This window comes from Gobio gobio (genome assembly GCF_949357685.1).
Source record: "Gobio gobio genome assembly, chromosome: 3".
NCBI lineage: Eukaryota > Metazoa > Chordata > Actinopteri > Cypriniformes > Gobionidae > Gobio > Gobio gobio.
The window spans coordinates 70501274-70527682 of record NC_137099.1 but is presented as its reverse complement, the minus strand read 5'-3'; the positions used below and the strand labels follow the sequence as shown (position 1 = coordinate 70527682).

Sequence of the window (26409 nt, the reverse complement as noted above, 5' to 3'; positions counted from 1 at the left end):
CTCCGACCTGTGACATAATGAAAACAACCATAGATTCCACACAGAGCCCAAAGCGGAGGAGTTCTGTCTCTGATCTGAAATGACATAATACACAGGAATCTCACACAGACCCGCAGCAGCAGGATGGAGACGCACAGCTGGGTTCTCTTCATGTGGGGTGAGAGATTTATTCATACCATCATCTGTAAAGTTAATAATGCTTCAGTTTTCTTGTAGTGTTTGAGTCGGTCTGGACTCATTATAACTTTATGTAAAGCAACATGTGTTCGTTTAGATGTGAAATTATGTTTTTTTGAAAATGTAAAAACTGAAAGTTCCCTGTAAGGGTTGCATTAGGGGACATAATGTAAAGTTTGTACATGAACGAGTCCTTCTTTAGAACCAGTTCTTCTTAGTGAACTCGGATTGGGCCGTCTGAAACAGTCATATGCAGTTTATTATCCCATGATGCCGTGCCAACTCATTTAGTTCTCCAGTTACCCTAACAGCACACCAAACTTATCTTCTCATCCAGTTTTTGAAGAGGTACTAGACATGTAGACATGTATTTACAGACATATATCAGTGAGACCGCATCAGAATATCTCTGCTCCCCGACTCAGAAATAAGATTTTACTACCAAAGACTGAACCAAACTTTCCATCCCGGAACCCACACCCCAACTATGTCGCTGGAAAAGCAACACACACACACACACACACACACCTATTGTTTTTACATCAGAGCAGAAGCCAGCAGTTTCCTGTGAATGTGTGAGATTTTACACAAATAACTAGAAGAATAGTGTTAGCCTTGCGGTTTAACTATTTGTGTGTTTATGATGATAAATACAATTAAAATAACATGATACCAAATACTAGTTCAGCAGACTTTTTTGTACAGCTAAAATAACTCGATACAACATTTGGCATTTGTACAATATTGTTTGTTAAAATACAGTTTTTACGAATGAGAACGTCCGTAAATGGAGGACTTGTCAGGTTTAGCTCCAATGTGTCATTAAAATATGGTTAAGTAGGTACACACACACACACACACACACACACACACACACACACACACACACACACACACACACACACACACACACTGACAGATGCACTGCATGAAAAGTGGGATTTTCGACCCCGTAAACGCCTGTAGACTCCCGGAAATCTCCCTAATTTTTGGCAGTTTTCGACAATTTAGAGGCAGCGAACGTCGCGGTACTGCTTGGTGACTTCAACATCCACCTTGATAAACCCCAGGCTGCTGACTTCACCACTCTTCTGACGTCATTTGACCTTATGCGAGTATCTACTACAGCTACTCACAAATCAGGTAACCATCTGGACCTGATCTACACGCGCTACTGCTCCACAGACAACACTTTAGTTACTCCATTGCACACCTCAGATCACTTTCTCATCACTCTTAACCTCATACTAACTCCTGACACAACACACACTCCTCTGCAGATCTCCTTTCGGCGTAATCTACGCTCGCTTTCTCCCTCCCGTCTATCCACTATGGTTTCATCCTCACTCCCTCCACCTGCTCAGTTCTCAGCACTAGACACTAACAGTGCTACTGACACTCTTTGCTCCACTCTAACATCTTGCTTAGACAACCTCTGTCCCCTTTCATCCAGGCCAGCCCGCACCACCCCCTCTGCCCCATGGCTGTCTGATGTTCTTCGTGAACATCGCTCTGGACTCCGGGCGGCAGAGAGGAAGTGGCGCAAAACTAAAAACGCTACTGACCTAACCCTGTATCAGTCTCTTCTTGCTTCATTCTCTACTAATGTCTCCACTGCTAAAACTACATACTACCACAACAAAATCAACAACTGCTCTGACTCTCGTGCACTTTACAAAACATTCTCTTCGCTCCTTTGTCCTCCTCCTCCCCCTTCTTCATCAACTCTTACAGCTGATGACTTTGCATCATTTTTCACAAACAAAACCTCCTCCATCAGCAGTCAATTCTCCACACCACAAACTGACACACACATCTCAACAACCATCACACACACGCTCTCCTCCTTCTCTCTGCTCTCTGAAGCTGATGTCTCCAAACTCATCCTATCCAATCATCCCACTACCTGTCCGCTTGATCCTATCCCCACCCACCTCCTTCAGGCCATTTCTTCTTCTGTTACTCCTGCACTCACTCACATTGTCAACACCTCTCTTCACACCGGGACCTTCCCCACAGCATTTAAGCAGGCTCGGGTAACCCCACTGCTTAAGAAACCCTCTCTAAACCCAGCACTTTTAGAAAACTACAGACCGGTATCCCTTCTTCCTTTCATTGCAAAGACACTTGAGCGAGTGGTGTTTAACCAGCTGTCTACGTTTCTTGAACAGAACAACCTCATGGACATCAACCAATCCGGCTTCAAAAGCGGTCACTCAACTGAGACTGCCCTGCTCTCGGTTACGGAGGCACTCAGACAGGCAAGAGCGGCTTCCAAATCCACAGTACTTATCTTACTGGATTTGTCTGCTGCTTTTGACACAGTTAACCACCAGATCCTCCTGTCAACTCTCATGAAGATGGGCATCTCAGGAACTGCTCTCCAGTGGTTCAAGTCTTACCTCTCAGGTAGGTCCTTCAGGGTGTCATGGAGAGGTGAAGTGTCTAAGTCACATCATCTAGCCACTGGAGTTCCCCAGGGCTCAGTGCTTGGACCACTTCTCTTCTCCATCTACATGTCATCACTGGGATCGGTCATTCAGAAACATGGCTTTTCCTATCACTGCTATGCCGACGACACTCAACTCTACTTCTCATTTCAACCAGATGATCCATCGGTTGGTGTTCGTGTCGCTGCCTGCCTAACAGACATCTCAGCCTGGATGAAGGAACATCACCTTCAACTTAACCTTGCAAAGACAGAACTTCTTGTTGTCTCTGCCAACCCAGCACTTCACCACCATCTCTCCATTCAGCTAGGTTCATCGTCCAGGACAGCCAGGAACCTTGGAGTTGTGATTGATGATCAGCTAAAATTCACTGACCACATTACTGCAACAACCCGATCCTGTAGATTTGCATTATACAACATTAGGAAGATTAGACCCTTCCTATCAGAGCATGCCACACAACTACTGGTCCAAGCTCTTGTTCTCTCCAGACTGGACTACTGTAATGCTCTTCTAGCGGGCCTTCCGGCATGCACTATCAAACCCTTGCAACTGATCCAGAATGCAGCGGCGAGGTTGGTCTTTAATGAGCCGAAGAGAGCGCACGTCACGCCTCTCTTCATCAGTCTGCACTGGCTGCCAATAGCTGCTCGCATCAAATTCAAGGCACTGGTGCTCGCCTTCAAAGCAACCACTGGCTCTGCACCAATATACCTAAACTCGCTCGTTCAGACTTACACACCCTCCAGGAACTTACGTTCTGCTAGTGAACGACGCCTTGTGGTGCCATACCAGAGAGGCATGAAATCGCTCTCACGGAGCTTTTCCTGGGCTGTTCCCACCTGGTGGAATGACCTGCCTATCTCAATTCGTGCGGCCGAGTCGGTAACCATTTTCAAAAAACGCCTAAAGACACATCTCTTCCAGCTGCACCTGAACAATCAAGAATAGCACTTAACATTCTATTCATTTTCTGTTTGTCTAATTTATTTAAAAAAAAAAAAAAAACTGTCCTGTGTGTTCTGAGCTAGATTAACTGAGACTTGTTACAGCACTTGCATACTGTTGCCCTTGACTGTTCTAGTTGCTTCTTTTGCTCTCATTTGTAAGTCGCTTTGGATAAAAGCGTCTGCTAAATGACTAAATGTAATGTAAATGTAAATGAATAGCAGCGAAACCAGAGAGTCAACGGCCAGACTTGAATTTACTCACTCAGTATTGGCTGAGGCCACTACTTTCAAACAAGAAAAATCCCTCGTGATTGGTTGGCAGATCACTGCAAACCAATCATTATTGGTCCCCCTGGCTCATTATAAATGTAAACCCCAATAATAATAATAATAAATATATAATTTATGTTGTAATTTGTTTTATAATAATGTTATTGTGCTATGAAGTATTCATACCATCAAGGAATATATGGGCAAATTATACGGACCGTGCCGTTTATTCAAAGAAAGAGCTTTATTTATAAACACACAGCTGTTCATTCAAAGAAAGGGCTTAATTTATAAAACACAGCGGTTTACTCAAAGAAAGAGCTTTATTGTTAAACACACAACTATGTACAGTGCAGCAGTAATGTCTCGTAATGTAATGTAAAGTTCGTCGAGCTCCAGGCTGCGAGAGGGTGGTGGCCGCACAATCCATCCAGACACCCCGTCAACAAAGCCGTCTTCCTCGTCAGATATGAGTTCAATGGTCGCGGACTTCCAAATGTCCACCTCATCCAGCACACTCTCGCTTCCAGCAACTGTAATACAATCCATAAAGACAATAAGCAACCTGAAAAATACTCACATTGACAAAAAACGGATCTAATATAATAAATCTTACCCTTTTTCTTCTTGATCGACTCCGAGCTAAACTGTGCAGTTTCCGCCTGCTATGTAAGTTCAGGTTGTTTGTATCTGAAGCTCCGGCGTGTCGATTCATAAAACGTCTTACAGGCAGCTGGAAAACAATTACATGAGACTGGTATTAATAAAAACAGTCCCGGTAAAATTAAACAAGGAATGAGAAAAACATTAGAAGTTATACTTACACACAATGTCGTCATGTTCAGCGGTTAAATCTGGACTCGCGGAAATCGCTCCAAGCAGATAAGAGCTCACAGCTTCGTTATGAGGCGAGGATAGTCTGTGTAAACAAAATGTGCAGTTTTAAGCTCGGATCTATTAACGCATCCATTTCCTTATACAGCTGAATAAAAGCATATTCTTTAAATCGTAACGTTACATTACCCATACCCTGGTTCATAGCGACTGCAGTTTGCCTCAGAGTTGTGCAGACGCCGGAGAGCTGAAAAATAGTCGAAAAAGTTGGCAGCGTCCGTGCAGAGAAGTTGAAAGGGAGCTGAAGGCGAGACGGCATCCAAAGCAGTAGTGATGTTACGTTCGTGAACGAATCGTTCTTTTTGAACGAATCTTTTAGGTGAACGAATCGTTCTCGTTCAAGTGGTCCACTGACTCATATTTCTCGTTCACAGTAATTCCTCCTCCACAGCAGCGTGGCACTGTTAGCAGCGCGGAGCGAGCGCATGCGCAGCTCTGTGGACTGTTTCATCCTGTCAATGACAAAACTTCCAGCCAATAGCGTTCGAGTATAAGATGTGACGGAGCATGTGATTTGTTGAATTCAGTGAACGAATACGCCATTTACTGACCGAGATGCTTTTGAGTCCGACTCTGACTCTGAACCAAAGACTGATCTCCTCGACTTGTTCGTGAACGAAATGAACCAGCTATTGAACGATACTGATAGCGAACATATAGAGCTCGGCTTGTGTAGTTAGGCATATACGGTATGCAGCAAAGAAAGACATGTACACTTTACCATTTTAATGAAAACAGTGTAATAATGCAGGCTGATGGTTAAATGATTACTTAAGGACTGATGTATTGTGTTTGTATTATTTATTTTCATTGTTGTTGTTTTATAAAATGAATACAAATTACTTCATTACGTTCGAGTCATGTCATGCATTTCTCCAAAAACTGTAAAACAAATAAAAAATGCGATATTATTGGAGGTAACGAACACGTCCATCACTGACCGAGTTGCTTTTATTGAGTCTGAACGAGAGATCTCGTCAGTTTATGACAGTTTACAAAGAAGGGAGTCTAACAACAAACTGATTTTAAGAAATGTATTAAATTAACAAGAAAATGAAACAAAAGAATGTTAAGAGGTGAATAAATTAAATTTTTTTTAATGTATTTTGGCTGTGTGTGCGTGCGTGTGCGCGTGCGTGCGCGTGCGAGTGCGTGTGAGAGAGAGAGATAGAGAATCACAAGAGTCCGGAAATCAGTCCACAGAGGGGCTTAATTTATCCCTATATTCTTCAACCTCATTGAGGTTTCAGACCACCAAGGAGCTCCAGAAAAACCTATTATATTTATTTTCACTTTATTTAACTTAATGGGTGTGGCAAATGTGCTTCAATTACATATAGGCATAACACCGTAACTTTTTATTTTGTGTGTATTTTTTTTTACATAACATTGGTTATTGCTAATGACATACAGAGTAATTAATCTACTCTGTTAGCCCGTACAAGTTGAATCTACTTAAAAAATTGGAGCAAACTGGTTGCCCTAAAAATGTAGTAATATGAACTAAAACGAGTACATTTAACTTAAAATGTTTTAGTTTAAAAAATTCAGAACCTAGATAAAACTCCCCCTGCTGCTACTCTGATTTGCATTTGTGTAGCTCACAGCATGTTCATTTACATGATAAAGCCTCCTCTAGAATTAAGGGGAGGGGGGGTCATGGGGGGGCAACTGCCAAGCAAAGCCCACGTCAATTTACGTCAATTTACGGCAGTTTTCGGTGTTGCCTGCAAATTGCCGCGCACAGTCGTAAACCTGAAGTTTCACGGCAATCTACAGTGCCACATACTGACGAAAATCCCACTTTTCATGCAGTGATGTCTGTTAGATACAGACTGGATTTCCAGAAGCAGAATAGATCTGTAGGCTGTTTTGTGCTGGTGAAGCTGGTCATCTGGTCATAAACTGCAGCTGGAGCTACTGAGGAGGGTTAACCTGCTGCTGATGCTCTGCTGACGGACTGCCGAGAGGACTCATGCATCTTTAATAAAGTCTCACAAACGTCTCCTGACGTCTCTCTCGCTTCTCCAGCGTCTCTTTCAGAGGCCTTCAATATCGACACTGAACATCCACTGAGATTCAACGGCACGGCTGAAGATTTCTTTGGTTACAGCGTTTATCAGTCTGAGTTTGAAAACAGGAAACAGTGAGTGAATCACACACACACACACACACACACACACACACACACACACACACACACACACTGGTTGCTAGGGTGTTGTACATGGTTGCTAGGGGTTTTCTGCCTGAATGTGTGTGTGTTTTGGGCAGGATCCTCGTTGGAGCCCCATTAAAAGGAAACTTGACCGGTGAAATGTACAGTTGCACCGCAGATCTTCAGTCCTGCAGACCGCTGCACTGGTCAGGTATCACACACACACTCTCTGTCATGGACTCTCTGCTGACTATCATTGTTCATCATCTAACTGTGTTGTGGTTTGGGTTTGTCCGGTCATACTGTGGTCTCTCTGGTGATGATTGACAGGCTCAGAGAGCGTCCGGTTCTTCGGCATGTCTGCTGCGGTGTCGTCTGCTGCTGTCGGACGCTTGACTGTAAGTTCAGCAGCTTCCTTCATCAGTCACTTCACAGTCTGCTCTGTGTCCACTGAAGAGCGGGAAACACTGCAGGAATGCTCTCTGTGTTTCAGATGTTTTGTGATTTGATCCTCCTGATGTTTCAGATGTGATTGTGTGTCTTTCTCAGAGCTGCAGTCCGTATCTTCCTCATGAGTGTGATGGAAACTCGTATCTGAACGGCGTCTGCTACCAGTTCAACAGCGGTTTACAGGCCGTCTCAAACTTTACCGCCGCTTACCAAGGTCTGACGAGTACCAGAATCCAGCTGGTTTCTTAGGGTGCTTTCACACTGGAAAAGCCGCCTTCATGCGACACAAATACATTAAACCTAAGATGAACACAAATGATCCAGGGTTTAACAGAATCAAGTTGAGCGTGAAACCAGGCCATGGGAACAATCCCACTCGGACTCGGACCAGAGCAAACCTGCCCAGTGTGAAAACACCCTTAGTCACATTCCAGTTGGGGTGATGTTTGCTGACAACACAGTAAAAGACTAAAGACATGATTAAAGATATTACGTTAAATACTTGCAAAATATATGGATTTATTGGCCATATTGTCAATAATTTATGGTTTGATTGCTAAAAGAAGTTGGCTTAACGATGTGTTTTCATATCTTGTGATATTTCTGCAGAATGCACGAAGAGAGAAGTCAATCTGGTGTTTCTCTTTGATGGATCCAGCAGTATGAAAACAGAAGAGTTTGACAAGAACAAAATATTCATCATAAATGTTATGAAAAAACTTTCAAACTCATCCATAAAGGTAAATCAATCCACCATTATTAACTCTTTCCCTGCCATTGATGGACTTCTCTGGCTTTCTGTGTTTTCACTGTTATACGGTAGGGGGCGCTATGACACATCTTATAAAAGAGTACAGAATCTCCTGATCAAAACAGAGGCGAAGAAGAAGCAGAAACAAGCGATACAATAATTGCTTTATGTGTTTTAGTCTTTGGAAAAAAAAAATCTTAACTTTTGCTCAAAAGAATGCATGAAGCTAGAATAAAATATGTTGTTTGTTTGTTTAAAAGCAGAGGCTCTGTTCTTTCTTTTGACATATTGCATGTTCAGATATTTATACAAAATAAGGTCCCACTTTGTATTAGGTTGCCTTAACTATAATGTACTTATTGAGTTCATTTTGTATTGCAAAACACTTTTGCTGATATTGAGGTGGGATAAATGTAACTACATGCAGGTCATTTTTTAAATGAAAGTACAATGTAAATACATGTATGTACACAATAAGTGCATTGTATCAAATTATTAATTTAAATGTTAGTACATAGTAGTTAAGGCCACCTAATATAAAGTGGGTCCCAAACTAATATTCTGGGGGCCATGAACATATTGTGAAATGATCAAAAATGCTGGCAGTGGCTGGCAACTTTATCGACATGTAATGGTGTATATTTTTCTAATGATGATAACGGTGTGTGTGTTTGTTGTTTGTGTTTGTGTGTGTCAGTTTGCTGCTGTCCAGTTTTCAACAGACCGCAGAACTGTGTTTGACTTCAACGACTATCAGAACGGCTCCGCTGAACACAAACTCATGAAAGAGCCACACATGAAAAGTCTCACAAACACACACAGAGCAATCAGCCATACCTTGTGAGTGAAACCTTCATATGTTTATGAACGCTCACTGAATTTACACTGAAAGAGAAAAAGTCTAGAAATCAACAAGTGAACATCAAATATGGTTATTTCTGTAGTTTTGCTCTTTTGTTCTGGTCTGTTAAACACATTCGGCCTCAAGGAATTCATTGACATACACAAGTTTAACTATCAAATCTGATGTTTACTGTGTTCTGTGTAAATCTGGAGGAGAGTTTTCTGGAAGGTCTGTTTTTCGTGCAAATCACTCAGAATTTACTCCTATATTTACGAAAAAGATTCATAAATGAGGCCCATCGTTGCTGAAGTTTGATGTTCTTTAAATTATACATTAAAAACAGATTGGTGTAGAAACTACAGGAGCACACTGATGTGGAGACTGAAAGCTGGTCATATTCATCATTATTTATGATTTATTACATCACCAGAGAGAATCTCCTGAATAACGCGTCGTCTGGAGCCGATCTCAGCGCTCAGAAAGCCCTGGTGATTATCACAGATGGAACCCCCAGTGATACTGATAAAGACAAAATCCTCAACAGATGTGATGAGCAAAACATCCTCCGCTACATCATTGCGGTGAGTTTCCTTACAGCTCAAGCTTGTCATTTACATTGTATGTTCAGATAGTTTGTGGTGTGTCATGTTCAGAGTCACTGTAAGTCACTGGTAGTTTAATTCCTGAAGAGTGAAACTTCACATCATGGGTTTGTTTGAGCGGGCTGACATGTCAACTTCTGACTCAACCAGTCTCATGAGTTTGTGGCAGGAATATATGATTGACTGACCAAGACTAGGAAAGTCATTATTTGTGCAATTTGTTGTTGCTAGTAGTGCAGAAATTACACACTTTGGCTATAAATTACAAGTAATTTAGTACTAATTCATCACAGATTAGTAGTGCATTTTCAGTTTGTTTCCATTTTTCAAGAACAAACATCCGAGTTCAGTAAATTATGTCTTACATATTGAGCTGTGTTTTAATACGCATGGTTATTAAAAGTGTTTTTGCACAGTCAGATTTAAGGGTTTTTTTGTTTGTCAGGTGGGAAATCTTGTTAGCTTAGACACACTCACTAGGATGGCTTCAGAACCCAAAGAGAACAACACCTTCAACATTCAATACTACAGTGGACTCAATACACTTCTTGATAATCTGCAGAAAAAGATCTACAACATTGAAGGTGAAATGCAAGTGTAAAGAAAATGGACATACAGTATAACGTTTTAAATCAAAGTAACTAATGATGAATCCACTGATGATTTTAAGAGTTTTCCTTCTGTGGTTTCAGGGTCAAAGGAAACAAACAGCAAAGACCGACAGAAAGAGTTATCACAAAGTGGATTCAGTGTCCTTTACCACAAGGTCAGAAATATGACATACTGAAATAATACATTATTATCTCTCGTAAGGAATAGTAGTCCCATAAAATGCTGCCGATTTGTCAACTTGTCAATAGGCAACAATGCACCCTGGTTTTTGTGGTGCATTGTGGGAATGTTTAGTTAGTTGAATGTATCAGCGTTGGTCATGTCTAGGCGCAGGTCCACCATCTGAATCACTAAATTTGGGGCGCCTCTGTCTGGTATGTGAACATTTGCCCACTCAAGTCGGTTACAAAAAAAGTGTTGCGTTTATAATTTTGTTCAATGTAATAATAATACATTTTTATTAGGGCTGTCAAAAGATTAATTGCGATTAATCACATCCAAAATAAAAGTTTGTGTTTACATAATATATTTGTGTGTACTCTGTATAATTATTATGTATATATAAATACAAACACATTCATGTATATATTTAAGAAATATTTGCATGTATATACTGTATATACATTTATATAATTTATATTATATATAAATATAAATATTTTATATATAAATATAATACATTTTTCTTAAATATATACATGCTTGTGTGTGTTTTTATATATAAATAATAATTATACACAGTACACACACATATATTATGTAAACACAAACTTTTATTTTGGATGAGATTAATCGCGATTAATCTTTTGAAAAACCTAATTTTTATATATTTACAGGTCATTTACTAAATCTCTTTAAGGAACATGATATTTACTTAATTTTCTAATGATTTTTTGCATAAAAGAAAAATTTATAATTTTGACCCATACAATGTATTGTTGGCTATTGCTACAAATATACCCGTGAGACTTATGACTGGTTTTGTGCTCCAGGGTCACACATATGTTTAATGAACATTTTTCTTTAGATTTACGGTACAATAATCACTAATGGGCCACTTAATGTAAAATCTGGGTGCTGAAGTAAAACCAGAGCAGCACTGATCTGGTTTATTTGATGCTAAAAGACAAAAACTCTGGACATCTTTCAAAGACTCAATGCCACTAACCTCGCAAATGTCACAAATATAAACCTGCACACAAAAACTCCTGGAAATTGTGTAAAGCAGCCAATCAGATCATAAGAGCTGTATTTAGAAATATTGTATGTAACATGTCAATGTGCTGAGACTGAAGCTGAGACCTCTGTGTTTGTTTCAGGACTCTGTGATTGTGGGCTCGGTTGGATCTAATGACTGGCGTGGATCTCTGTATGAAGTGACGGGATCGGGATCTGGATTCAAAGAGACTGAGATTAAGGATCCAGCTGTCAGTGAAGACTCGTACATGGGTATGTTGAAGCTGTTCCTTCTGTGCCTGATGTGAAGTGTCTGCATGTTTTAATGATGCTGATGATGTTCAGGTTACTCTGCTGTTCTGGGAATGAGAGACGGCGTCTCTCTTCTGTTCTCTGGGGCGCCGCGGGCCGAACACACAGGACTGGTGACCCTCTTCACCAAGAATGAAAGCACGTGGACGGTGAAGAGGAATATAGCAGGAGAACGAGTTAGTGAAGATAAACCCTCTGACATGATGTTAACACTCTCCACTGGCGGGAGCAGGGCTTCCCAAATCCTACGGTCCACCCAATAAGACATGGAATAAATCTGCAAACACCATCCAAACACACACTCTCATGAGGTTTAGCTTTACACAAAAAACCCCAAACAAACAAGCATTACACTTATAATATGGGCCTTGAAATGCCATATCCAACTGAGAAAAAGAGTACAATTATTTCTCCATAGACCTTTGCGATTGTAAAGCAGAACATGTTTTCATAATTCTTTTTTTCAGTGAACAGACTATATAGAGCATTTGCTATAATGCAGTTAATCATTTTGATTAATTTTGTCATCAGATTGGATCGTATTTTGGAGCGTCTCTGAGTCTGTTGGATGTGGACTCGGATGGAGACTCAGATTTCCTTCTGGTCGGAGCTCCGTTATTTTACCAGTCTTGGCCGAGTACAGAAGGGAGGCTGTATGTCTACGCTTTATCAGAGGAGGTATGGACATTATTCACAACCTTCTCCATTAATAAGTACAGAAACAAATGTGGCTAATCAGAATCAGAATCAGAATGAGCTTTATTGCCAGGTATGTTTACACATACTAGGAATTTGTTGTAGTGACAGAAGCTCCACAGTGCACAGAATGACAGTGACAAGACACAGATAATAAAAAAAAATAACAATATATAAATATACAGACAATGTGCAAAATAGCAAAGACACAATATACAAATTAAAAATAAATTATATAAGCAACAGTTCGAAGAGGGAGTGTGCTGGATGAGAGGGGTCCAGAGTGATTTTGCCAGCCCTTTTACGTACTCTGGATAAGTACAGATCTTGGAGATTGGGGAGGGTTGTACCAGTAATTCGCTCTGCAGACCGCACTACCCTCTGTAGTCTCCTGAGGTCAGATCTGGTAGCTGAGCTGTACCAGACGGTAATTGAAGTGCATAGGATGGATTCAATGATGGCAGAGTAAAACCGTTTCAGCAGTTCATGTGGCAGATTGAACTTGGAGGAAGTACAACCTCTGTTGGGATTTTTTCCCAATGGAGGCAATGTGAATGTCCCACTTCAGGTCCTGAGAGATCGTGGTGACCAGGAACCTGAATGACTCCACTGTTTTTACAGTGCTGTCCATGATGGTGAGTGGGGGCATTTTGAGCGTGTTAAGCTCCAAGTTGTTATGACTACACCAGACTGCCAGCTCTTTAGGCTCCTGTCTGTAAGCAGACTCGTCTCCGTCCCGGATGAGGCCGATGAGTGGTGTCGTCCGCAAACTTCAGGAGCTTGACAGAGGGGTCTTTAGAGGTGCAGTCGTTGGTGTAGAAGGAGAAGAGCAGTGGGGAGAGAACACAGCCTTGAGGAGCTCCAGTGCTGGATGAGAATTTACCCAGCCTCACAAGCTGCTGCCGGTCTGTCAGGAAGCTGGCGATCCACTGACAGACAGAGGTGGGCACGGAGAGCTGAGTTAGTTTGGGCAGGAGGAGGTTTGGGATGATAATGTTGAAAGCCGAGCTGAAATCCACAAACAGGATGACTTCATGACGACAGACGTTAGCGCCACAGGTCTGTAGTCGTTAAGTCCTGTTATTTTGGATTTCTTTGGAACGGGAATGATGGTGGAGCGTTTAAAGCAGGAGTGAACCTCGCACAACTCCAGAGATCTATTGAAGATCTGTGGAAAGATGGGGGCCAGCTGATCAGCACAGGTTTTCAGACAGGCTGGTGTTACACCATCTGGGCCTGGTGCTTTTTTCCTTTTATTCTTCCTGAAGACCTGGCGCACGTTATCTTCACTGATCTGAAGTGGGGGAGAGGGGGGTTGTTGGAGGTTTTAATGGTGTTTTTTCAAACCTGCAATAGAACTCGTTCAGTTCGTCTGCCAGTTGTTGATTCGCCACAGAACTGGGGGATGGTGACTTGTAGTTGGTGATGTTTCAGTGGTCCATCTCTTTACAGGCTTTGCTACAGGTTTAGCAGATTTAAGTTTTTGCCTGTAGGTTGGTATGAGATGAACCAGGCAGTGATCAGACAGCCCCAAAGCTGCCCGTGGGACAGAGTGATATGCATTCCTTATTACTGTGTAACAATGGTCCAGTATATTACTTTCTCTGGTGGGATATGTAACATGCTGTCTGTATTTTGGCAGTTCATTGGAGAGATTTGCTTAGTTAAAATCTCTAAGAATGATTAAGACAGAGTGCGAGTGCTTTTGTTCGGTCTCTGTAATCTGATTGGCAAGTTTCTGTAACGCCAGATTCACCTGGATTGCAGTGGGATGTAGATGCTTACGAGAATGAACAAGCAAAAATCTTGTGGCGAATAGAACGGCTTGCAGTTAATGAAAAGCGATTCTAGATCAGTACAGCACATTTTCGTTAATACTGTTACATCTCTATACCACCTTTCGTTGATGTAAAAGCATGTCCCGCCGCCACGCGTTTTCCCCGTTGATTCTGTGTCGCGATCCGCTCTAAACAGCTGATAACCCGGCAGATGAAGCGCGCTGTCCGGTATCGCGTCATTCAGCCAGGTTTCCGTGAAACACAGAGCAAGCAGAGTTTGAAAAATCCTTATTAGTTCAGGAGAGTAGAAGAAGTCTGTCCGTTTTGTTGGGAAGAGAGCGGAGGTTCGCCAGATGTATACTAGGCATCGCCGTCCGAAATCCACGCTGTCGAAGCTTCACAAGTGCGCCGGCCCGCTTGCCCCGTCTGCGCGTCCTGAAGCGTTTGAACAGTGCAGCCGCTCCACTAACTACAACGTTCAGCAAAACGTCCGAATAATTGAAAATTTATAATTGAGATTCTGAGGTGCGTTCTGCCGAATGCTCAGCAGTTTATCCCTGGTAAAACAGATCGTGTTTCCAAAACAAAAAACAGGTAAAACTAACAAAAACACTACAACAACTGGGGAGGTCAGCACAGTGGCTGCCATCCGCAGCGCCATCTTGATTTTTGTTGTTGTTGTTGTTGTTGTTGTTTATCAGGGCCTGTGACTGGAAGGTTGCTAGCCATCACCATTAAGTTACTCCAGTGAGGGGTTGGGCAACTTCGGTCCTGGAGGGCCACTGTCCTGCAGAGTTTAGCTCTTACCCTGACGAAAAACTTACCTACCTGTAGTTTTCTAGTAATCCTGAAGACATTGATTAGCTGGTTAGGTTTCAGGTTTGGTTTGGTTTGATTAGGGTTGGGCCTCCAGGACCGAAGTTGCACATCCCTGATCCACTGGGATTGCCACTGTAATAAGTTCCTGATGCTGTTCTGTCCCATGACAGGAATGGAAATACATTGTATTGTTGCTGGTCATGTGCCGATGAATATAGATTCTGTTCTCTCTCTCTCTCTCTGTAGTATTTTCAGAAGACGCTGAATGAGTCAAACACCGGCAGATTTGCAGCGTCTTTAGCTTCACTAAAGGACCTGAATGGAGACAGCCTGTCAGATGTGGCGGTCGGGGCGCCGCTTGAGAACGGAGGGGAGGGAGTCGTCTACATCTACCTGGGTGACAGGACACATGGCATAAGCCTCAAACACCCTCCTCAGGTGAGAGTTTGCTTTAGTTCCCTTAATCCCAAACACTGTGTTTGTGCCCAGTTTAACCCACAATCCCAGACGTGCCGAATGTTGACAGATAAAGACACTGTCCACTACCCTCCAGAATTTAGCTCCTACCCAAGATAAACACACCTAAACCAGCTAATCAAGGTCTTACTTGGCATTCTAGAACTTTCCAGGCAGGTGTGTTGAGTCAAGTTGGAGCTAAAATCTGCAGGACAGTGGCCCTCCAGGACTGAGTTTGGAAATCCCTGACCTAGAGCAGTGGTTCCCAACCCTGGTCCTAGAGTACCCACAACACTGCACATTTTTGATGTCTCTCTTAACTGACACACCCATATGAGGCCTTGGAGTCTTTACTAACCAGTTGAATCAGGTGTGTTTGAATCATGGAGACTAAAATCTAAAATGTGCAGTGCTTGGGTAAGTCCAGGACAAGGCTTGGGAATCACTGCCCTAGATTACATGTTAAAACTGAAGTATACTTTGGGGTTAAGTCTGAGTGCACTCAGTGTGTGTGTATGTGTGTGTTTAGCGGATCCCGGCGCAATCGGTTCTGCCCGGTCTGCAGCAGTTTGGCGTGTCTCTGTCCGGTCAGATGGACATGAGCGGTGATAATCTGACTGATATCGTGATCGGAGCAAAAGGAGGGATTGTGCTGCTCAAGTAGGACATTTCACAACACATTTACAAAATAATGTGAAGATTCTGTTACAGTCTCAACACTAGGGCTCATTTATGAACTCTGGCTCTGTTTGAGTACAGTCACTTCAGTGGCCCATTTTTAATTGAACCTTTAGTTTGGAGATTAAATGCAATGATTTTAGCAAACGAACTATGAGTTTGAGTTGGTCAAGTTTTTCCAGGCCCAGTTAGCCTCGCTGTATCATTGGCTATTTACTCTGTTCTCTCTCTTCTCAGGGCTCGGCCTGTGATGTCTGTATCTGCGCAGCTCAGCTTCAGTCCCAATGAAATCAGTCTGACCTACTTTGAATGCCCGAGTGACAAAGCGTTTAATGCGTTTAATCTCACTTTGTGTTTCACGGTGAACGAGCAGACCAGCAGCAGTGGTAACGTCAATGACATCTCAAAGAGTCTCTGTCACATGAAGAGCATGGCCTCCCTGTCTTACCCTCTCATGTCTCTCAGGATCTCTCCAGAAGAACCTGAATGTGTCTCTGAACCTGAATGTGGACGTGATGAGAGGAATGAATCGAGGATTCTTCGATAAGAAGGATTCGTTGTCCAGGACTCTGCAGCAGTTCGTCCTGCTGGATTCTGGGATCAACTGTCTCAGCTTCCCCATCTTCATGCCGGTACGTTTAGTCTATCACAGCTTCAGCCAATCGCAGCAGCTTTGGTTTACCAGCAAATGTTGTGTTTATTGTAGCGTTGCATTGTAGACACTGTGTCTCCTCTGAAGATACAAATGAATTTCTCACAAACTGAGATGTTTTCTGGAAACTCCACGGCTATTCTTCACATCCACAGCAGGACGGAGGAGTTTGTCGAGGTGAGCTTCAGCTTCAGACATTTCTATATATACTCTCTAGGCTTGTTAAATTCATGTCTCTCTCTCTGTCTATAAATATCAGATCAATATGAGTCAACTCTTAAGATCCTTCAGCTTCACTGTATACAGTTCCACTTTATGAAACATTCAAAAGCTCTATAAAAGTTTCTGTTTTGTATGTGACCAGGCACCGTTTCAAAGGAATTGTAATTCAAACAACAGCTGTGTGGCCGATCTGAAGCTGAACTTCGGCTTTACGTGAGAAACCACCGATAAATGATATTAATGGGAAATATGATTGTAAATTTCGCCATCCTGCAACTGTTTTGACTGTTGATATTAAACATGAGAATGTGATAAAGATTGTGTGTTTGGTTTGTTCTGCAGGAACGACACATTATTGGTGGTGAATCAAGCTCATTTCACTGTCCTCGTATCGCTGGACAACCCAGGCGACGACTCCTTCAACACCAGCATAGTGCTGCACTACCCAGAAGGCCTCTCGCTCTCAAGATTTGATACCGTTAAGGTACCGCAGTCCGCACGTCAAACTAAGGACTGGCAAAAACAAAACAAAAATGGAATTGGCATTAAAATGAAAATATCAGCTGAAATATACCGTCTATATGTGTGGACTGATAAACTCTCAATAGACAAGACAATTAACCAGATTTAATTCTGCTACTTAAGTTACTCTTCTCACTTTTTAATATGTTAAGTATGACTTGCATATACTGCAAAAAAAAGATTTAATTTCCAGTAAAACACTGATATTACACAGAGCTGTGTCATTCAGTTTGCCAATTCTACAATCTGAGATATTCAGTTACATATTTCAAGATATGTCAAAGAATCAAAGATAAAAATTGGTTACACATTATTTTAAGGTGACGTAGTTACACTGTACTTACTTACATATGTACTGAGAAATATTAGTTAACTACATGTACTTACTATAGAGGTACGGTTCAGGTTTGTTTTAGGGTTAGTTACTTTTATAAGTATGCATAATTTACTGTTAGTACTATAGCAAGAACATGAAACGTGTAACTACAAGTTTAACTGTAAATAACTATAAGTTTAAATAACTTTAATGTATTAATGTTGTGTTGTTTTAAGGCCAATTCACACTGTACTGACAGACGTCGTCCAACGGTTAAAGACACTTTGTCCAGTTGTAAAATCAGTGTATATGTCTTTTGGGTTGTGGCATGTCTGAAAATTGACGGATTGTAATCTGGTGGTTGTTCGTGTTAGTCTGTGTCAGTCTGAATTGGCATTTAACAATTCTATAAATGTGTGTGTTGTTCGTGTGTGTGTGTGTCAAACAGCCCAGCCGAACTCGAAGCAGCTGTGGTGATCGTGACAGCGGTGCTACGAACAGAACTACCTGCAGTATCAATCTACCAGTGTACCGCAACGGCACCACAGTAAGACACACAGACACACACACACAGAGAGACAGGTCTTTTTCTTTGCATTGTATCTGTCCTGTGCTTTGAGCTGTTGCCCGCACACCCCGGCTTTCACCTCAGGGTTTTCACCATGAGTAGAAGGGCAAAGTCTGTGTAGGGGTAACGCCAGCTCTCGTCCCAGCATCAGTTTTGCTGGTGACTCCCCAGTGGTGGTGGGGTTGGTGGGCCAGTTTTCCCTCTTACAAGACATGGAGTGCAGTCCAAAACAAGCTTCTCAATGTCTATGTTCAACCCTGGCCACCATACAAGATCCCTACAACACTGCTTCAGTTTAACTATGCCGAGATGGTCCTCATGTCCTCTGAGGTTTAGCAGGAATAATGACACAGTGTCCATGGGTCAAGCATGTATCATTCCAGCATGACAATTCATGTTTCACTGGGACATACAGCGGGACATCTGTTGTGATTTGAGCTAGCCAGCCATTTAGGACGTACACTATATTGCCAAAAGTATTGTGCTGCCCCTCCACATTCCTGAGTTCAGGTGTTCAATCCCTTCCTGGCCACAGGTGTGTAAATGAAGCACTAGGTCTGCAGACGCTTTTACACACATTAGTGAGAGAATGGGCCGCTCTCAGGAGCTCAGAGAACTCAAGCGTCGTACCGTGATCGGTGGACACCTGTGCAATAAGTCCATTCGGGACATTTCCTCACTACTAAATATTCCACGCTCAACTGTTTGTGGGATTATAACAAAGTGGAAGCAATTGGGAACAAAAGCAACTCAGCCACGAAGTGAAATCACAGAGCGGGGTCAGCGCATGCTGAGGGTCACAGAAGTCGCCGACTTTCTGCAGAGTCAAGAGCTCCAGACCTTGTTTTTCAGGGGTTGGCCACTTAGTTCCAGTGAAAGGAACTCTTAATGTTTCACCAAGACATTTTGGACAATTTCAAGCTCCCAACTTTGTGGGATCAGTTTGGGGACGGGCCCTTCCTGTCCCAGCATGACTGCGCTCCAGTGCACAAAGCATCGCTCCATAAAGACATGGATGAGCGAGTTTGGTGTGGAGGAACTGGCCTGGCCTGCACAGAGTCCTGACCTCAACTCGATAGAACACCTTTGGGATGAATTAGAGCGGAGACTGAGAGCCAGGCCTTCTCGTCCAACATCAGTGCCTGACCTCACAAATGTGCTTCTAGAAGAATGGTCAAAAATTCCTATAAAGAGTTGAAGCTGTTAGAGCTGCAAAGGGTGGGCCGACTCCATATTAAACCCTACAGATTAAGATCAGGATGTCATTAAATTTCATGTGCATGTAAAGGCCCAAAATGTTTGGCAATATTGTGTACTTCCAGACAGCGGAGAGGGTGGAATCAGCAACTGACTCCTCTGTGAGTTCCTCCAAGGACACAAAAGCCATGAGGGGTGCATGCACAAGCTGAATAAGATCCTTGTCCTCAACCACATGACAGGAGGCAATGGGTGATGACACAGAATGGGACAGCAAATCGACTATATATTATCTCTCCCTGATGTGTACTGTATCGTAAAATCATACTGCTGGAGATGGTCAGTCCAGCGGTACATGCACAGGGGTTTGTGGCCAGAACTAGAAGGAGACATAAGTGCTTTAAGGACTTGGTGGTCGGTTTGAAGGGTGCATTTTCATCCATAAAAGTAGGGATGTCAGCGCTCGCACCTGGCACCTGATGTATAGCCTCAATATTGGAGTTTATGTTGACTGAGGGCAGCAAAAGTGGCCCTTAAGTGCTGTTGGTGAATCACTGCATTCGGGGCATGGACAATGACATCATCAAGGTATATGGGCAGTGCCAGGGACACCAGCCAGGATGGTGGACATGATTTTTTGTAAATAGCTACAGGCCGAACTGAGAAAAGGCATCCTCGTGTAACAGAATTAGCCAGCATGCGTATCAAATGCAGTAAGATTTCTGCTGTCTGGGTGAAGAAGGACCTGGAGATAACCTTTGCTTAGGTCAAGTTTGGGAAAAAAGTGTTGAGCCATGAAAGTGTGTAGTCAGCTTTTCGATGTCGGCAGAGGGTAGCGATCTGGGATTTCTGCCTTGTTGATGGATCTTAAATCCACACAAAAACTCAGACTGGCAGATTTTTCTTTAGCCAGTGTAAAATTAGCCACCCATGGGGAGGCGTTGACAGGTTCGACGATGTCCTCTGTTTGCATTATGCCGAGTTCTGCTGTGACTTCCTCACGCAATGCCAGCGGAATGGCAATTTCACCATGGGATACAAGAGAAGTCGGTGTGTAAATGCAGCTAAACACCCAAGATCTTCAAACAGTGTTGACCATTCTAGTTGACAGGTATAGCTGAAAGTCAGAATTTGAGCCCCCTTGTTGTCCAGCAGAGAAAAGTCCAGACTCATAAATAGGTCCAGTCTGAAGATGGTACTGCCATGGTGCGTAATGTGAAATTGGAAGTTGGACAGAGGCTTATTTCCAAACTGGACAGACGCATGTATACCATGTAGACCAATAATGTTGATTGCAGAACTTCCATATTCAAAGAAATTCAGAGAGGGCAGCTGGAGGGGCAAGTGTGTCAGAAAACATTTGTAAGTGGCCATATTGAGTAGCGAGACTTTAGCCTCTGTGGCAGGGGAATACAAGAGTCTGTAGAAACCCTGCTGAATCGGTTGAATGGATAATAGCAGGGGTTGTAGTGTTAGCACGTGGGTTTCGTTGTGTAGGAGCTTGAACTGGAGCAGGCCGACACCATTTTGCAAAGTGGTTCAGCTTTTGACAGGGCTGATGTTTGTCCCTGTGTAACAATCGGTCTTATTGGTTGAAGTTACATGTATTAAAATGGGGTCAGATTCTACTGTGTGAGATATTGAAGTGTTTAAAAGGATAAGACAGACAACAGAAATAAGATGAATAAATTAATTGTATTTACAATAATCACAGGGAAAATAAAACAACACAGTAAAACCAGGAAACATCAGTCTGTTAAAAGCATAGAGTCCTCAAGGCCATACCCTAAAACAGTCCGAATGAGTCCCAATGTGTTGATAGTCCCAAAGTGTAAGTGTCCACCGGTGTATATACAAAGTCCACGGAAGTGATAATCCCAATTGTGCTGGAAAGGAAAGTTCACACTGGAAACTCCACAATCCCCTTCGCTGGTGATTCTCCGGGGGTCGGTTTAAATAGCGACGCCCCCTAGTTTGCCATGCTGCTTCCGTTAAAACTGGATATTTCCTGTTTCCTGTCATGTGATCAATCACATGAGAGGCAGACCCAATAATATTTAAAGACATACACAGATTAAAACAGATAAGAGGACTGAAATGAACTAAAATGACTAAGACAACAGGTAAACCTATTAAAACTCTAATATACATAAAATCATTATAAAATATCAAGTGGTTAAAACACGCGTCTTGTGTGACAGTGTCACACCTGTGCCGGACAGTCAAGGGCACGTGATAAGTGTCTAGTGGAGCCACAATTTCCACATTGGCGCTGAACTTAAGGGTGTGCATATTGTATGTCATCTTGACAGACAGGTTATTTCAGTTTAACCCACAAATTACCTTTACCTAGAGGCCAGATATGAGAGGTATAATAACGAAGTAAAAATATTTTTTTTTTCAATCATTTTCTTGGCAATACTTCCATCATCTATGATTTCTACTGTCTTTTAGACTCAGTTTCTGGCAAGCTTTCTTGTGGCAAAATGGGATTATGACTGGGCCGACAGGATGGAGATGATGATCACCGCTAACAGGTGAATGAGACTGAATTTGACAGATTTGTTTGCTTTCAGGGCTGTTTCATATCAGTAATGTTCAGCAGAGATTGGGCTCACGATCCAGGATATAAAGGTTAACAATTGAGAATGAGGAGATACGTCATGGTCGTGGGCGGAGTCTGAGCCCTACACCATTCTGGGATCCCAAGCTATCGGTTGCCAGGGGTAACATTGTAAGAGCGATACAGAGATCAGAGCAGGAAAGACGGCTCGAGGAATTATCATCGCGGCGTTTAAGCGGAGAAATTACGAGAAAACTTAGAAGAAATGGAGAAGAAGAGGTCTCTTACAGGGAGAAACGTACTACCAGCGCCAAGCTGAGATATTTAGAGAAGCTGGCTGATATCAAAAACGTTGACCCATACGAGCTGCCACGGCAGAACTCCGAACCACCTTGCACTGTAATGTTTCTATAAATATATTTCCTGTGCATTCTGAATAATAAATATATCTCCCCACTATCCTGCAGCAGTCCAGTGCCGTCATCATTAGCAGTGTTTTTCTCTTACTGATAATATTTTATACCTATTGAGTTTATATTTTTAAATTAATTTGACTAAACATTTAAATGATCGTTTGTGTGCGCCGGTGCTTTTATTCCAGCCTTCTTAAGTAGAATGAATGCTCGGTACGTGCCTTAAATGGATGTAACGTTAACAATGTTAAATATTGAATTAATCTTAAACAGTGATGCGCACACAGTAGAGGAAAATTACAGTCAACTAGAACTACCTTGAATATTAATTAAGCGTTTTGGGCATAAACATGTTTATAACATACAGTAAAATGACTGACAATGAAAAATGACAGAATAGTGATCAACATGTTTAATACAAATAAATAAAGGTTCGTATTGATCAAGTGTCTCACACTTCAGCATCGCGCTCACTAGTTAAGACCATGACTGACACCCTGTGGTGAAATAATGCCGTACGTTTACCAGCCGCTGCTTTCTCAGATCGGCTTGGGTGGATTAAAACTTCATGTTCAGTTGAGTTTGGAAAACTATGTACATAGTAATCATCAGAATATCTCTTCTCCAGTCTCTATCCGAATCCATTACCTGGCGGGCAGACCCCCAAAATGGCGGAAGGGGGGCGGGGCGCTGTGTCGTGACGACATCTCCTCATTCTCAATATTGACTTCATGTTCATTCATGAGTAAATTCTGTATGTTTGTTCACAGTGATAACAATGGAAACATCAGTGATACGGTGGTGAGGAAAAGCGTCCCGGTTCAGTTCGCCGTTGATCTGGCGATCAGTCTGTGAGCGCATTTATTTAACTTATTTTCTTCTCTTTCGGTTTTATTTATTTTATTTATTAGTTTATTTGACTGGGACAATGCAGAAAAGACATTGCTACAATTTCAAGCAGCCGATGCTCCACATATAGGCTTCTAGCCAAAGGCTAATTTGCAGCCCCAGTCCCTGGTTAGGCTTTTTTATCTGTTCTTCATCTCTGAATGATTGAAAACTCAACATCTAAGTGTCTTTCTAAAGGTTCTATCTTCTTCTCACTCAGTCTTCCTCTCAAACTGTGTTATTACCAGTTGTATCATCAGCAGTTAACATTATATTAAAATGACAGAGAATCATATGATTGACTGAGAAGTTATTGAGATATTGTGTTTGTCAGAGTGGCTGAAGACTCTGTGATGTATGTAAACTTCTCTCTGGACGACAGAGGTCCAAAACCTCTCAACATCATCTACAAGGTCAGAGAGTAAAAAACACACATCTGGAGCTTCATTGTGCAGTTTTTGGGCTCGACGTGATCAGATTGCTGTGTGTTTGTGTTCACAGGTGAAGAATCTGGGTGTTAAAGGTCTGCCGGTGTCGCTCAAGCTCAGTCTGCCCTGTCAAACTACACATGTGATTTTAACCCATCTGAACTTCAGCATGCAGGAGGTGCGTCACTCGTTCATCAGCTCATACCATCACCCCAGCATGTGTTAACATTAACATCTTGTGTTCTTCTCTACAGAACTCAGTGCAGTGCAAACCAGAGGTAAGAGATCATAGGCCCTTTTACACCTGCGGTTAAAGGGATTGTTCACCAAAACATGATCGTTCTGTCATCATTTACTGACTCTCATGTCATTCAAACCTCTATGACTTCTTTCTTCTGTTGAACACAAAAAAGATGTTATGAAAAAACATTGGTGTTCAAACAACATTTCTTAAAATATCTTCTTTTGTTTTCCACCGAAGAAAGAAAGTCATACAGGTTTTGAACAACATGAGGCTGAATAAACAATGTCAGAATTATCATTTTTGATAATTTTTTTTCCATCTGATTCTCTGGTTTATTGGTGATCAGTGTTGTGTCGATGTTTCAGGGCGGTCACTGCGGGAAGTTTGAGTGTGCTCAGTTTGATCTGCAGAAATCTTCAGAAGTTCACTTCATCCTGACGGCACTCGCAGCTCTCCAGAACGTGAAGGAATACGAGAGCGTGAGTGACGAACACAGACAAACAAACACAAGTTTAAGATGGAATAACTCTAAAACCAGACTCTGTTTCTGCTGCTGTAGAAACACTCCTTCGATGAGTTCAGAGAGGATTTTGTCTTTGACATCAGTGCCGAGCTCCACTACAACAGGAGCCGCTACAACCAGACGTCAACCGGCCTGAAATCACAGGTACCCACATCTCACTCCTTCATCCATCATTTAAAGATGATCAGCATTTGAAAAGTTTCTCTCTGTTCCTCTCAGATTGAATTGAAGGGGGAGTTTATCGTTCCACCCAGTAAAATGCTGATCTGCGGCATTGGCGCAGGGGGCGGGTTATTCCTGCTCATTATCATAGTGGTCCTGCTGCTGAAGGTAAGAACCAATCAAATCGCCTCACACCTGATGTCATCATTCACATCTCACATTCTCAAGCCAATCTGCATGTGTGTGTTTTTGTGTAGTGTGGGTTCTATAACCGAAAACACCTTAAAGTGTATGAAAATATGCCGGTGGTTCTCATGAATTTCAAGAAAACAAATGAAGAAACAAATTAGTCCTTTGAAGAAGGCTTCAAAACGGAAGATTTTTTACATGTGTTTATGATGTTGTATGATAATGTCGGTAAAACTTTACAATAAGGTTGTATTAGTTAATATTAGTTAATGCATTAGTTAACATGAACTTACCATGAACAACCCCTGTTCAGCATTAGTTAATCTTTGTTAACATTAGTTAATAAAACATACAGCTGTTCATGGTTTGTTCATGTTAGTTCACAGTGCATTAACTAATGTTAGCAAGATTTTAATAATGCATTAGTAAATATTGAAATTAACATTAACAAAGATAAACAAATGCTTAAAGGGTAACTTCAGTGATTTAGCATTAGGCTTTGTATCAGTAGAAACCCGGTAGTATATTCAAATTATGGTACTTTTTCCCCTCATATCCCCCTGAGACGAGAGAATCGCCATCTTGCGTCATCTGAGGATTTTTTGGCCAGAGGCTAGAGACTACAGCCACTAGATGGAGCTGTTCTGCATGTTATCAACCGCCCATTGGGGAGTGATCTCACACACAGAATGTAAATGCGCTCGGCCGCTCAGCTCGGGCATTAATAACGGAGTGGTGCAGAGCAAAGTGAGTGTTTCAACTTTTCAATGAATTTCTGTGATAGTTTAGCTTCCATATGCGATCTGAAAACGTGCCAGACTGGCGCTTAACGTTAGCTCAGCTCTGCTCAGCTCTTCGTGATGAATGAAATCTGACACTGCTGCGTCTGTGCCGGGACTTTCGTTCGGCTCACTCACACTTTATTGAAAAGACAAGTTCAGTTTTTAATTGTAGTGTTTATTCTCTAACTGAACGAAATGATTGTATTACTATGAAGATCAAAACGAGGGTGTACGGAGTGGCCTCGTAAGGCAGTGAAGCAAGTGCATTCTGGGAGTTGTTGTCTTTCATCCACATGAGACAAAAATAAATTTTCTGTCTTTTCTCAGTCTAAAAGGCACCAAATAAAAAAAAAAATCACATTTCTACTGCATAAATTACCCAGTTTAAATACAAAGCTTAATGCTAAATCACTGAAGTTACCCTTTAATAAGTGCAGTTCATTATTAGTTCATGTTAACCAATGTTAGCTAATGAAAAGTGTTACCATAATGTATTGTGTCTCCTGTCTTTAAATAACACAGTTATTTACATAATAACCCTTTTTATGATACACTGAATAAATTGTAATGTTATTTTTATATTTCGTTTTCTTTAATCTCTAATCAAAGTTTTCTGTAAGTATAAACTTATATAGTCATAGTATAAATAAATGAGTTAATTGAATAC

General features: G+C 41.9%; 2 protein-coding genes across 4 annotated transcripts; both read left to right on the top strand.

Moving 5' to 3' along the window:
* LOC307123848 (integrin alpha-L-like) lies at nucleotides 1-26406 on the top strand. Of its 3 annotated transcripts, none has more exons than XM_079812596.1 (30): nucleotides 1-157; nucleotides 6773-6887; nucleotides 7016-7110; nucleotides 7230-7297; nucleotides 7449-7563; nucleotides 7959-8089; nucleotides 8798-8940; nucleotides 9375-9525; nucleotides 9992-10130; nucleotides 10239-10312; nucleotides 11478-11607; nucleotides 11680-11822; nucleotides 12178-12324; nucleotides 15186-15377; nucleotides 15925-16055; nucleotides 16311-16459; nucleotides 16539-16705; nucleotides 16780-16902; nucleotides 17090-17160; nucleotides 17290-17431; nucleotides 18234-18332; nucleotides 22005-22087; nucleotides 23297-23377; nucleotides 23749-23827; nucleotides 23916-24020; nucleotides 24097-24120; nucleotides 24452-24565; nucleotides 24646-24753; nucleotides 24829-24939; nucleotides 25526-26406. In XM_079812596.1, exons 1-30 carry the CDS (start codon nucleotides 124-126, stop codon nucleotides 25553-25555), a joined length of 3294 nt encoding a protein of 1097 aa, XP_079668722.1. In that variant the 5' UTR covers nucleotides 1-123; the 3' UTR covers nucleotides 25556-26406. The 3 variants fall into 3 exon arrangements, with proteins under 3 accessions (XP_079668722.1, XP_079668720.1, XP_079668721.1); XM_079812594.1 differs by having other exon boundaries at nucleotides 15-157; nucleotides 25029-26406; XM_079812595.1 differs by having other exon boundaries at nucleotides 17-157; nucleotides 16813-16902; nucleotides 25029-26406.
* On the top strand, nucleotides 2355-3665 carry LOC307123864 (uncharacterized protein). The gene is made up of 2 exons (XM_079812620.1): nucleotides 2355-2586; nucleotides 2785-3665. Exons 1-2 carry the CDS (start codon nucleotides 2358-2360, stop codon nucleotides 3576-3578), a joined length of 1023 nt encoding a protein of 340 aa, XP_079668746.1. The 5' UTR covers nucleotides 2355-2357; the 3' UTR covers nucleotides 3579-3665.
* Nucleotides 26407-26409: the final 3 nt, after the last annotated feature.

Coding starts and splice junctions, on each gene's coding strand:
- LOC307123864 (XM_079812620.1), top strand. CDS start 2,358: ATGGACATCAACCAATCCGGCTTCAAAAGCGGTCACTCAACTGAGACT. Junction 2,587..2,784: donor GTTCAAGTCTTACCTCTCAG/GTAGGTCCTTCA, acceptor CATTTCAACCAG/ATGATCCATCGGTTGGTGTT.
- LOC307123848 (XM_079812594.1), top strand. CDS start 124: ATGGAGACGCACAGCTGGGTTCTCTTCATGTGGG. Junction 8,941..9,374: donor AGAGCAATCAGCCATACCTT/GTGAGTGAAACC, acceptor TTACATCACCAG/AGAGAATCTCCTGAATAACG. Junction 9,526..9,991: donor TCCTCCGCTACATCATTGCG/GTGAGTTTCCTT, acceptor TTTGTTTGTCAG/GTGGGAAATCTTGTTAGCTT.